This window comes from Microplitis demolitor, chromosome 3 (assembly GCF_026212275.2).
Source record: "Microplitis demolitor isolate Queensland-Clemson2020A chromosome 3, iyMicDemo2.1a, whole genome shotgun sequence".
In the NCBI taxonomy this organism is placed as follows: domain Eukaryota; kingdom Metazoa; phylum Arthropoda; class Insecta; order Hymenoptera; family Braconidae; genus Microplitis; species Microplitis demolitor.
Window position 1 is genome coordinate 9559706 of NC_068547.1, and position 12571 is coordinate 9572276.

A 12571-nucleotide genomic window follows, 5' to 3' on the forward strand; every position below is an offset into this window, starting at 1 on the left:
TTAACTGGCATCAGTCTGATTCCGATCTCAGTCCGCACGCAGACGCACTGCTTCAATATAGATAATCGCTTCTCAGCATAGTGTATTATTACGTAGTTATATATAACTCATACGATTATTAATGTATGCGTTGTAACAATGTATGCTGTGTGTTTATACGTTGGCATGCATGGGACTTACAAGCATACGCTAAAAAAGCATTCGTTTTATGAGAAAAAGTGTTGGTTACTAAAAATTATAAAGATTTTTTTTTCTTTACGGGAAACCCTTAAATTAACACTTTCACTACTCTGAGAATCATAACTGATTTTTCAATTCTGTGGCTATCGTTTCTACAGAGGCATGAATTCATAAATTTAGTATGCTCCATAAAAGTGAGATAAACGTTCATTTTATTTTGTGAAGTCGGGTGAATAATTTTTGACTATTCTTAAGAGCACTTTTAATGATACACACGTATATATGCAAATAATTATGTTTTTACTTTGTCTTTAAAATAATTCAAATGATTTGAATCATTTTCTATGACAATCAAGAAGATTTATTTGAGGTTTTGATTTCGTTAAATTGTAATGTTAATGAGTGAAGTAGTTTTGAAGTTATTTAAAAAATAGATTATGAAAACAAAATATAACAGAGATTATTCTTCCCAAGTTTGGTCGCACCTAGTATTATAGTCGAATAATAGGGTGCCACTGGAAGATGGACTCGGCCTTCCAGAACCGGACGTTGTAGAATTTTTATTTTAAATGAATTAATTAATTTAATTACTCAGGGTCGTTTGCAATATTTTCTGAGAGAGGAGAGAAATCGTAAAATAGGCTGAAATAATGTTGATCAAATTTTGTTTTAATTTTATTTAAATTAAGCACCTTGCTTTTATTTTATTTAACCTTATGACAATAATTATTCTTATGACAAACTAATTGTGTCCCCTGGACGTTACTTATGCCAAACTAAATTTCATTGTCGTCTCCCGGACGTTTTCCATACACACACACTCTAAATTAAGCGTCTTTCCGGACGTTACACACTCACACACACGTTAAAAAATCGCCCACCGGACGTTAAACCTTACTATTTTGTCCCCTGGACATTAACCTTAATACTCAATTAACAAATCGTCCCCTGGACGTTAACCTACAATTTATTATAAAACCATCCCCTGGATGTATACTTATTTTAAACTATAATATGTCCACCAGACTTATCACAGGCACAGTTAACTTTACTTAAAATTACATGACTCTACTTTACTCTGTTATACTCCGTATTAACAATGACATCACTTTCTTTTACTCAATACTAGAACTTGATTTTTCCAGTATACAAATTTCAATAATAGTAAAACTTTCCACAGTAATTAAAATTCACTAATCTTATTTAATTCCCTTGTTTTTATTAATTAATTAATTTTTGTTAATTTATTGAAATATTAATTAATTAATTTTCCTCACTGATAAATCCCATTAACAAGTGCATCCGAAATTCATATATTCAAGTTTACTCAACTTTTACTGATAATTTTCATTAATACGTACTTCAAAATCTTTTTATACTTAATTTACTACTGACAAAATAATCCGTTACTTAATTTACTCAACAATAATTTTATCGTAATTTTTCTAGTGTCTTCGAAACTCTGCTTTATTTATTTTGAAATTTTAAATATAATTATTTTAAAATAAATTTATTATCACAGAACGACTAGAATTACGTTAGAAATTGACTAGAACATTCGGCCAGTGAGTTGACGTCACGCGGGCCTGAATTTCAGATTTTACGGCACGGAAAATTAGTCTAAAGCGGCCGACAGGCCTGAAATAATTTTATAATTTAATATTGAATTTAATGCAAATTATTTACTGGACTATTTACGTGGAAATTTATTTTATTCCGGCCGAGAGGCCTCGAATAGAATAAATTTAGAGTGACAGACAAAAATGGCGGGGCTGAAAGTGAGACACGATCAAACTTGCTAGAACATTACACGAGAAACTACACGTGGTTGTGACGGCCGACGGGTCTGAGACTTCCAATTGATATGCGAGACCAATTTAATTTTCAAGCAACAATTTACAACTAATTCGGTCAATTAATTATTTAATCCGGGGCCTTAATTAATTGTAATTTACCTCGATACCATATTGTGCAATTAACCGATGAGCTGCTAGCTGATGTTCTGTCTCTCTTTTCTATAAGCTGATGGTCGGCTGGATTTAGCTGGTGGTCTGCTTTTCTTAACTTTGTTGGCCTCGCCTCGTTTCAATTAAATTATCCTTAGTGTTATAATCTGTCAATGATCAGTACAAATTAGTAATTATAATTTATTAGAGGTATCGGCCAAGGAGGGCCTGAGAAACAAAGTTAATATTAAAATTTTATCGCTTCTTTCCACGTGAAGCGGACGTAGACTACAATAATTACCTGATCTTAATTTATGCGTCCATCACCTTCAGCCGTCCGACTCACTCTCTCAATTTTTGGTTCCGCACCCACTTATATCTTCTACGATTCGGGTCTCTTCGATTCACCCCCGGAAAACTCATCTCCACTAATTAATTAGCCAAGGAGAAGGACAGATGTTCGGGTCTCACTGATTAGCGACACCCGGTGACATGTCGAATCATTTAAGTTAATAGACCGAATAGTATTTAGGACCCGTTATCGACCGTGGGCAAATTCAAATTAAGATATTAATAAATAATCATGGGAATCTATTTTACCCTATTACAAAAATTTCATTAAAAATTTTTTAAAATAAGTTTTAGCTAAAAAGTTTTACCTCGGAGAGTATGTGATCATTATTTATGCACATGCCTTCAAACTCAAGACGCTCATAGATATAGAGAAAACTTTGGGGGTTGGTCTGCAGAATCAATGTTTTCTTCTTTTTTTAAACTAATTTATCAATAAATGAATTTTTGACATTTTTAGAAATTGTAGAAGTAAAGTTTTTAATTCTCCTCTTCTTTCTTTCTTTCCGCGATAATTTCTCGCATCAAAATTTGTGAGCACAAATTTTTCAAGTAAAAATATCTTGCAACATAATTTACTCGAACAAAAATTGATTATACGATACACCTTGACACATATACAAAAATACCTACATCATGATCATGATCATCATCATTATCATCATCAAATTATCGCATGATACAAAAAAGAACATCACCTACAAGTAATCTATCTTTTCAGGAATCAGGAATGTTATTTATGTGGTATGGTAAAAAAAGTAATCTTTTCGAGTATATTTTTTGATAAAATTTTATTAAAAATTACTGAAACAAATAGTATAATTCTCAAGAATATCGTTGTCTCACTGTTGCCTAAAACTTTTGGGTGATTGTTACTACAACATTCTCTGCATGTACCATATAAAGATAAAATAAAAAATGATAAGTAATGGTAATAATAATCAAACATTGCGAGTTAAGGTTTAGTCCGGAAGAAAGTATATTTTAATCGGTGTGTTCGGAATGTCGCAGAAAAAATGGAACCCGTCAGCCTTCGGACGGACTTGTTCCCCTGGATACAGAGCCTAGCTATATCGATGTCGGTGGGACACGGGCATCAATTAATCACGATGAAGATCAGGGATAACCCTGCACACCAGTTCACCATCAATATAATGCATCAAGTATCCACACGTGGGACGGTGCATAACCTTTATCCATGACAAGACATCAGACTCCCATTCTTTCCTCTCCAAAAAACTTTTCTCTTTATGTGTCTTTCTTTTTCGTCAACAGTCTCGCTGTCTGTCAGTTATAATATGTCTTAGGTTCATTTCGAGGCCGTTGACATTCTGATTGAAATCAAACAGCTCAACGAAAAAATTCATCAGCTTCGCTCTTCTTTATTATATAGCTCTTTTATCTTTGCATGACATCATATGAATGAGACTAAAGTGTAAAATTTCTTATGAATTATTGACTCTAACATTGCAATTTTTTATCATGTAGAATGAGGCTGTTTTTCAGAGAGTGCTTTGCTGAGCAATATGAAAACCGTGGTACATCGTGAGGAAACCGATAACGCACCCATTAAGCTTTTTCTTTTATTTATGTTAAAATAACGTGAACGCTTTATTCAACGAGATATTTTTACGAATGCCAGTATTTACTGGCCCGTAATTTTTAGGTCTTTGTTCAACTGATGTTCTGTGGATACATTGTGCAGGGTGAATGCTATGAAACTTTTTAAATTAAAAATTACATACTTTTTCTTCATTTTTTCCAATTCTGTATAATGAAAGTTGAAAATATTTAAAAAGAGGCGAAGTTTTGAAATTCAGTTCGATTTTTTTAATTTATAGTTCTAACAGATGTTGTAATTTCGAGTTCCGATAATGCTATTCTGACTTTTTAATTTCCCGCTAAGAAAATTGATAATTTTCAAAAATTTCGGGAAGTTATTGTATTCACCCCGATTTGTGAAAATCGAAATTCCAACAGATGACGACGTTTTGAGGTTCTAGGAAGTTATTCTGACTAAATTCAAGATGATGTCCGAGTGTAAATATGTATGTATGTATGTACGTACGTATGTAAATATTCTTTAACTTTTGAACGGATGAACTGATTTTGATCGTCGAGGTGTCATTCGACGCGGCTTGTTATTTACTATAAACATTGAAAATTTGAGCTTAATCGGTAGGGTATGTTCGGAGATATTTCAAAAATAAAATTTTTTCAAAAAGTTTTTTTTTAATAACTTTGAATTTGCTCGATGGATTGATTCCAAAAGCTAATCAGCTCTAAAACTTTGTAATCCGCGTCGAATGCTACCTCAACTATCAAAATCGGTTCATTCGTTCAAGAGAAACCGTGCACGAAAGAATTAAAAAAAAAATTTTTTTTAGTATTTTGGAAATTTCTCGAAAACGGCTCGATAAATCAATTTCAAAATCTGATCAGTTGCAGAACTCAATAAAACACGTCGATTGCCACCTTAAATGTCTCAATCGATTTATTCGTTCAAGAGATATCGTTTGAGACAAAATGGTAAAAAACGTTATTTTCCGAAAACAAAGGCATACAAAAGTATTTTCGAGCTCGAAAATGTATCTACAATAATTTTTCGAGCTCAAGGAGCTTGAAATGGGCGGGAAGTTTTGGGGCTGGCCCGCAGGGTCAACCGACAGACCGATTTTTTTAGGATGGCGTCTGTATTTGTATACATATTGATCGATTTAGACGAGTTTTGTGTGACAGTCAAGGGGTGATTTTGTGGTTAGCCCTATATATACTGAGCAACCGTTTTTAAAATTTTTTTTGTGTACTAGATTAATAATAATGAGAGCATCAGAATAGGAAAGTAAATAATGTTATGGACAAATAAGTATATATATTTAGATTGATTATACCAACATTTTAAATTTAGCAACGTTCATTTAACATTATTAGTAATTTACTCCACGATTTTTACTATGATTTCACTCTGCTGAGTTTTTTTATAATTAATATTTTCTAAAATTCCTCTTCGGAGTAAATTTCACTTTGAAGGGAAGTGAATAAATACACGGTGAAACAATTCTTGTTTGAACCGCTATAGTGTCATAGAAATGTTGGACCATCTCGACCTACTGATGGGAATTGGAATACACACATGCGAAAATTACTGTGACCATAGCATAATTGATAATGCTTACAATAATTTTTTATATAATTGTTGTCAATTTTAATATAGCCATAGTAATTTTGGCATGTGTTTATTTCAATTCCCGTCAGGAGGCTGGTATGTTCCGGCATACTATGAAACCATAGCATTTCAAACAAGAAAACTTTCTCCGTGTAAAAAATCATCTACTCCGCATTCACTCCGGATTCAATTCATGTTAGTATTTTTCTATAAGCGATGTTTAGCACCCTGCTAGTAATCTTTCCCTTTATTTTATAGAAAGATGCGTATGTAGTGCAAGATACTACCTTGCCTCTCTATTATTTAGGTGTAATGGGTTATCTTTTACGCATAATTTTTATTCGAATTTTAACGTACGCCTATCAAAGATGAAGGCAGACTTCTGAGAGCCAGAAATATTTTTCACTGAAAATTCTTATTTTTAAATTATTTTTGCTAAAGCGACGCTACTTATCGGAATTTTAGGCTACTTTAAATTGTACATAGTTTTAGGAAGAAAAAATCAAAAACAGTAAAAAAATTGGAATAACGTTATATAAACTCAATTATATCATTATTGTAATATTAACATTTGATTCATGTTTTGAATCTATTATTAAGTTTTCTCAAGTCTAAAAACAGTCTGGTGAATTGAATGGAATGTACAACCAATCTCTCACTGTCTCATAGTCTCAACTGTTTCAAAAAATTTTCTGTCAAGCCTGTGAAGCAGTTAAGTTAAACTAGTTCACGAGTTTCGATTGTTTTTGACTTCGTGACAGATTTCAGATATCTCTAGTCTTTTGATCAGTTTTATTTAAAATTGTTTATTGCCTAATTCACTTCCTTCTCAAATTTCACCATTGCCAAATTACTAGTTCAAAATATAAGACATCTATAATTAACGATTCATTAGTCTATAGTTCAATACATTTAAAAGTCCTGAAATTTTATTATTTTACTTTTGAACTAATATGACAGTTTAAACTATTAACCATTTTTTATTGTCTTAATCACCTTATTGGATTCAGTGTTATATAATTAGTGGGTTACTACATAGTTTTCGAAATTTGAACTTTGTTATGCGTGTGTCTTCTATTGCACTACATAATCTCTCAAATCACTAAGTGTTAGCTATATTTGTAAGCATTCTCGAGTCAAAAAAATAACTTTAATTTAGCATAATTTTAAAAGTCTAAAATAAAGCACATCAACGTTAAAGGGGACTATTAGTATGACCGCCTGAAAAAAAAAACGATGTTTGGGAATTTTTTGAAAGAAAACTACTGCATGGAACGTTTTAAAGTTTTGAGTATATATTTTTCGATGTATAATGAATAAAAGATCAAATTTTTGGACCAAAAAATTCAAAAGTCAGTGAATAATTCACAATCTCCAGACGCTCCAAAAATAAAAAAGTCTCCCCACTGCTGCAGTGATAGCGACCTTCAAAATGCATGAAATCAAAAAAACCTAAAAGTTTATCAAACTAAAAAGTATTTCCCGTATCATGCCCTTGAATGAAGAAAACAATTAAAATTCAACAGATGGTGGAGTTTTTAAAGAAAATTTCCAATTATGCTCGAAAATTTGATAATTTCTGGCCTGCCAAAATTACATTTGTGATCCGATCGGAAAACTGGAGCTTCATGGAACATAGAAACATGTATAAAAGAAGCTGCGATTCGAATTAAATCGATCGGATGATTTGTCTTCGAATTATAACTGCAGCAATTTTTAAACATGTATTTTTGAGAACCGCGATGAGTGTCTGCTCTTCAGATGGCTGTAACTCAAAAAAACTATTCAAGATATACACTTGAAGTTTTAGTTTGTTATTTTTGAAGGTACAGACTATCGAAATATGCAAAAAAAAAATCGGTCTGTCGGTTGACCCTGCGGGCCAGCCCCAAAACATCCCGCCTATTTCGAGCTCCTTGAGCTCAGAAAATTGTTGTAGATACATTTTCTCTTCGAGCTCGAAAATACTTTTGTATGCCTTTGTTTTCGAAAGAAAACGTTTTTTACCATTTTTTCTCAAACGATATCTCTCGAACGAATAAACCGATTAAGACGTTCAAGGCGACAATCGACATGTTTCATTGAGTTCTACAACTGATTAGATTTATAAATTGATTCATCAAGTCGTTTTTGAGAAACTTTCAAAATACTAAAAAAAAAAGTTTGGAATTAATCGGGTCAGTCATTTCGAAAATATTTGGAAAAAACCATTATCCACCATTTCTTTCTCCCACGATATCTCTTGAACAAGTTAACCGATTTTGATGTTTGAGGTGGCAATCGACGCGTTTTATTGAGTACTAGAGCTCATTAGATTTTTAAGTCGATCGTATGAGTTGTTTCTGAGAAATCAATAAAAAACTAAAAAAAAATTTTTTTTTTTTTCGTAATTCGCAAATATTTTCGAGTCTATTCGATCAAATGATCTGAAATTTTCAGGAAAGTTTATGGCCAACAAGCTCTTTCGATTGCCACCTCAACCATCCAAATCGATTCATTAGTTCGAAAGTTACAAAGAGCTTACATACACACACACACACACACTCGGACATCATTCTGAAAATAGTCAGAATAGCTTCCTAGGACCTCAAAACGTCGACATCTGATGAAAACTCGATTTTCGAAAATCGGGGTGAAAACAATAACTTCCCGAAATTTTTGAAAATCGTCGATTTTCTTAGCGGGAAGTTAAAAATTGATTTTTTCAAAATTTCACACTAGTGGTTTCCCTTAAGTTAAAATCATTATTTTTTAGATCCGGGAAATGTAATCGCTTTTTACGTATTTTAAAGTGTTAATTTTTCTTTAAATGCCTCTAAATTTTTTCTCTAAATTATAAAATTAACACATCTGAAAGGGTGTTAAAAGGACCTACGATGCTTTTAAATGGAAGTAGAGCACTTGGTGATTTAAGGTGATATGAGCATTGAATAACGCAAATAAATAAGTACATATAGTGTACAATTAATCATATAAGTGATACAAATAATCTTATTGTCTATAAGTAATTCCTATTATCTCACATAATTTAAACTATATCGCTCAATCATTTCGAGAATAAAACTAAGACGCAGCTTTTTTTTCTGCGGTTGTTTCAGTGATTGACAATAAAAAAAAAAAAAAAAAATATTGATGTTCATTTCATGATCGTCACCGCAATTTTGCTTCGTTAAGTACTATACGAATCAAGTATTTATGAAATTTTTTTAAATCTCTTTTTAATTTTGTGTTTCAGGTACTGTGAATGCAAATGGTGAGACGAAACGTCAAAGAACGTCTTATACAAGGTATCAGACTTTAGAATTGGAAAAAGAATTCCATTTTAATCGTTACCTAACAAGGCGGCGGCGCATTGAAATTGCACATGCACTGTGTTTAACAGAACGTCAGATTAAAATATGGTTCCAAAATCGACGAATGAAGTGGAAAAAAGAACACAAGATGGCGAGTATGAACATCGTACCGTACCATATGTCACCATACGGCCATCCCTACCAGTTCGCACCGCACCCGAGCCAGTTTGCCCATTTGGCCACATAGGACGAGTTCTCGCCCGCCGAGCTCGGAGCACACGCTGTCCGGTTTCCCAGTATGTACGGTGAGCAGAATTTCTAAGGCTTCCTATGCTATAACATCCCATCAACTTGTACACAAGTTAAGATAGGCAGCATAAAATGATACTTGACTTGTTCTGGAGCACTTGAATGATTTGTTGTTTCATTTGTCCATATTTGTAGACAAACGATCTACCATCCGATCCAATTAGATCGATTACATCTGGAAGATTCATTCATTTATTCCAATTTTATATATTTTATTTATTAACCATTTCATCATCACATGAAATATATTTATATATAAACTAAGACATTACATGTCATTCGATTGCTACAGTACATCTTTCCAAGTCAATCAACTGTTGAAAGTTGAAGGGAAGCTCATTAGAAACAATAAAATTCTGCTTTTAAATAATATCCGTACACCTGAAATTCATCAAGACTGGACTATACTCCGAGATGACTCTCATGATATTGCAATATTAAATAACTAAATTAAAAATTATGAACTTTAATTAAATTTTAAATAAATTGCAGAGAGTCAAACTCAGTGGGCGAGATGAAAGAGTCTCATTAGTTTGTAAGATTAAACTTCAATGCATCTAAATAGTTAAAAAAAAAAAACAAACATATACATATGTATGCATTAGGATGTTTCAAAACAAAAAAAACTTTTTTTTTTCTTATAGTCTCGAAAGCTGGTTTTAAGTAAAAAAAAAAGTTGTACCAAAAGAATAGCTTGAAATCTCAATCTTATTAAGAGCTTTAAGAGGAAGACATTTTTTTTTGTTTTTTTAAAATAAAAGTATTACAAAAATTTTTTTCGAAAATCGAAGAACGTAGGAAATTAAATTCTCCACTAAGCAGTCTCTGAGTCTTTTCTTCGTAGAACTAACAGAAAAAAAGCTATGATGCATTAAACTATATTAAATAGTATGTTTTTATTGTATGAAACTGTTTTTTGACAAGAATTAGATTATGTCATTTAAGCTAATGCCACCCGTGAATTTTTTTTTGAATACATGAAAAAAATTTTCCTTACTTAAAAAAGAGAGTTTTTTTATTTGTAATTTAAAAACACAGAAAGAAAAAAAATTAATTCTTAAAAAAAAATATTTTTCTTTAGAAATTTATACGGAAAATAAGTAAGATCTCAGAAATCTTTTTGAAAAACCTGACTGATTATACATAATATACAGACTCACCGTAAAAACATGTACATGCAATAAAATCCGGAAATCATCTTTATGTAAATTTTTCAATTTATTATTGTTTCAAGCTTCATAACTTTTCTTCTATTAGTTGTGCGAAGAAAACACTCAGGGACTTTTTTTTGTAGAGAATTGAATTTCCTATAAGACTATGTACTTTGGATTGAGAAAAAAAATTTTTTCATTATTTTTATTTATGAAAATTTAAAAAAAAAATTTCTTTCGCATGTAATTCAAATGAGAAAATGAATATTCGTTAAACTCTTAGCAGGGTTGAGATTTCGAGCTGCTCTTTTGGGAAGATTTTTTCTATACCTAAGACTAACTTAGTAGATCATAAGACTTGAAAAAAAAAAATGTTTTTTGGAATCATCTTAATTGATATATATATTTATATATATGACTGTAAATGCTTGAAAACAGTGTATTTTTTCTTTTACGTCGGCGTTCAATAATGTTTGCATTTGTGAGCCAGAAAAAAAATACAAACATAAAGTACTTATATTTTCACGCTTTCCTCTATCGGATAGGTGAATTAATTTATATGACATACGTTATCACAATTTTTTTGTTATTCGAATTTCTTGTAAATTCTTACCAAAATGAAAAAAACCTTGTAGGTTAAAGTTAGACTTAATTATAGTAATGAATATGATTTTGACAAAAGCAAAACTAAGAGCAATTGATTAGAACGTTAAATGTACAAAGTATACCGTTCTATATTTGTTATATGAAAATGTTAATATAACAGTGTCTCATATAAATTTCTAGAATATATATAAATGCCTGATAATACTCAAAGCTTTATTGATAAAATGAAAAATAAATCGAATCAAAAAGCATTAATGAAAAGAAAATAGAATATTATTTGTTTAATACATCGGTTTTAAAGAAATAATTTGGAAAATATAGATCATACATTAATCATTTATTTAAGAAACGTCTGATAAATACAAGCATGTCGAAACATTGAAATATTTTGAATAGATCTTACAATAATTGAAAAAGCTAAATTAATTTATTGAAGAAAAGTTATGTTATATAATTTTAAAAATATACGGAGAAAAGTTTATAATAATTTTGCTACAAAATTTTTATGAAGAAACTTCTATGCAGTATAGTGACAAATACGTTCCAACATCATATCAGTGCTTTCTAATTTTGGGAGCTTCAGACTATAAATTTTTATTGATAGGGAGAGTAAGAGAGGGGGGGGGGTGAACAAAAAAAATTTTCGTTTTTCGAGTACAAAACGTGTTATCGCCTCAAAAAGAAGGGAAGAAAAAAATTTTGGAAATTCAATAAATTTGATTCAATTAAACTTTCGTATAAGTAATTTGCATAATGGAAAATGACATTTCACACAATTATTGGATGCAAAGAAAGAAAAAAAAAATTTTAATAGTTTTTGTTATAAAAAAAGTCATTGACGTTTTCGACTGATACTTTCGATTTTTGAAAACATTAAACAAAAAAAATTCAAAATAATGCTCAATTACATTAACAAAATTGTGCCCCATTTCGCACCCCCTCCCTTTCTTATATCAAATTACATAATGTTCCAAAACTTTTGTTGTATTGCATCATTTTGAAAAAAAACTTTTTTTTCATGAAAAATAACAAGATTTCAATGTATCCTATTAAAAAGTGTTAGATTGTCGTACAGTTGTTACCATATGTTTTGGCAGTTTTTAAGTATAAAATTTTCTCCGTGTATTAGATATATTGAATTTGTATAAATATGAATAAATAAGATTTTATTGGGTATTGAATTATTGCCGAATATATTTTCTAATTTTTTGACTTTCTAAAAATGGGAAATAGAAGAGACTCGGGCACAATGGGGTATCTAAGAAAGTAAAGAAACAAAAATGTGACAAGAGATAAAACACGAGGATTTGAGACCAAGGTGAAGTTGGCTACTCGAGCTACAGGCGAGGGTAACATCACCTACAGTGTGAAATTGTGTTTCATTCTGTGTTGCACACGATATTTTTCATGATTTCCTGCATTTAAACTTAGAGTTTCAGTATCAGCAGCCAGTCAGAAACAAGTTAATTTAAGAATAATAGTATGATTAACTATTAGCGTAAGCGTAAATTGTGCTTTGCAATTCATGATTAAGCAGAAACAGTGAATACTGTTTATCATTTATACTTA

At 31.1% G+C, this 12571-nt stretch overlaps 1 protein-coding gene across 2 annotated transcripts in view; it reads left to right on the forward strand.

The window, feature by feature from the left end:
* Positions 1-12183, forward strand: part of LOC103580580 (homeotic protein Sex combs reduced) — a 127820-nt gene extending 115637 nt beyond the window's left edge. The window contains exons 4-5 of one of the 2 annotated variants that reach the window (XR_008403428.1): positions 8879-8930; positions 9026-9058. Coding sequence is in view for 1 of the 2 variants with exons in the window: in XM_008562388.2 (XP_008560610.1) it covers positions 8879-9183 (305 nt within the window). In the remaining variant the exon portion in view is untranslated. Of the gene's footprint in view, positions 1-8878 lie in introns of both variants that reach the window. The other variant, XM_008562388.2, reaches the window with a different exon arrangement.
* Positions 12184-12571: the final 388 nt, after the last annotated feature.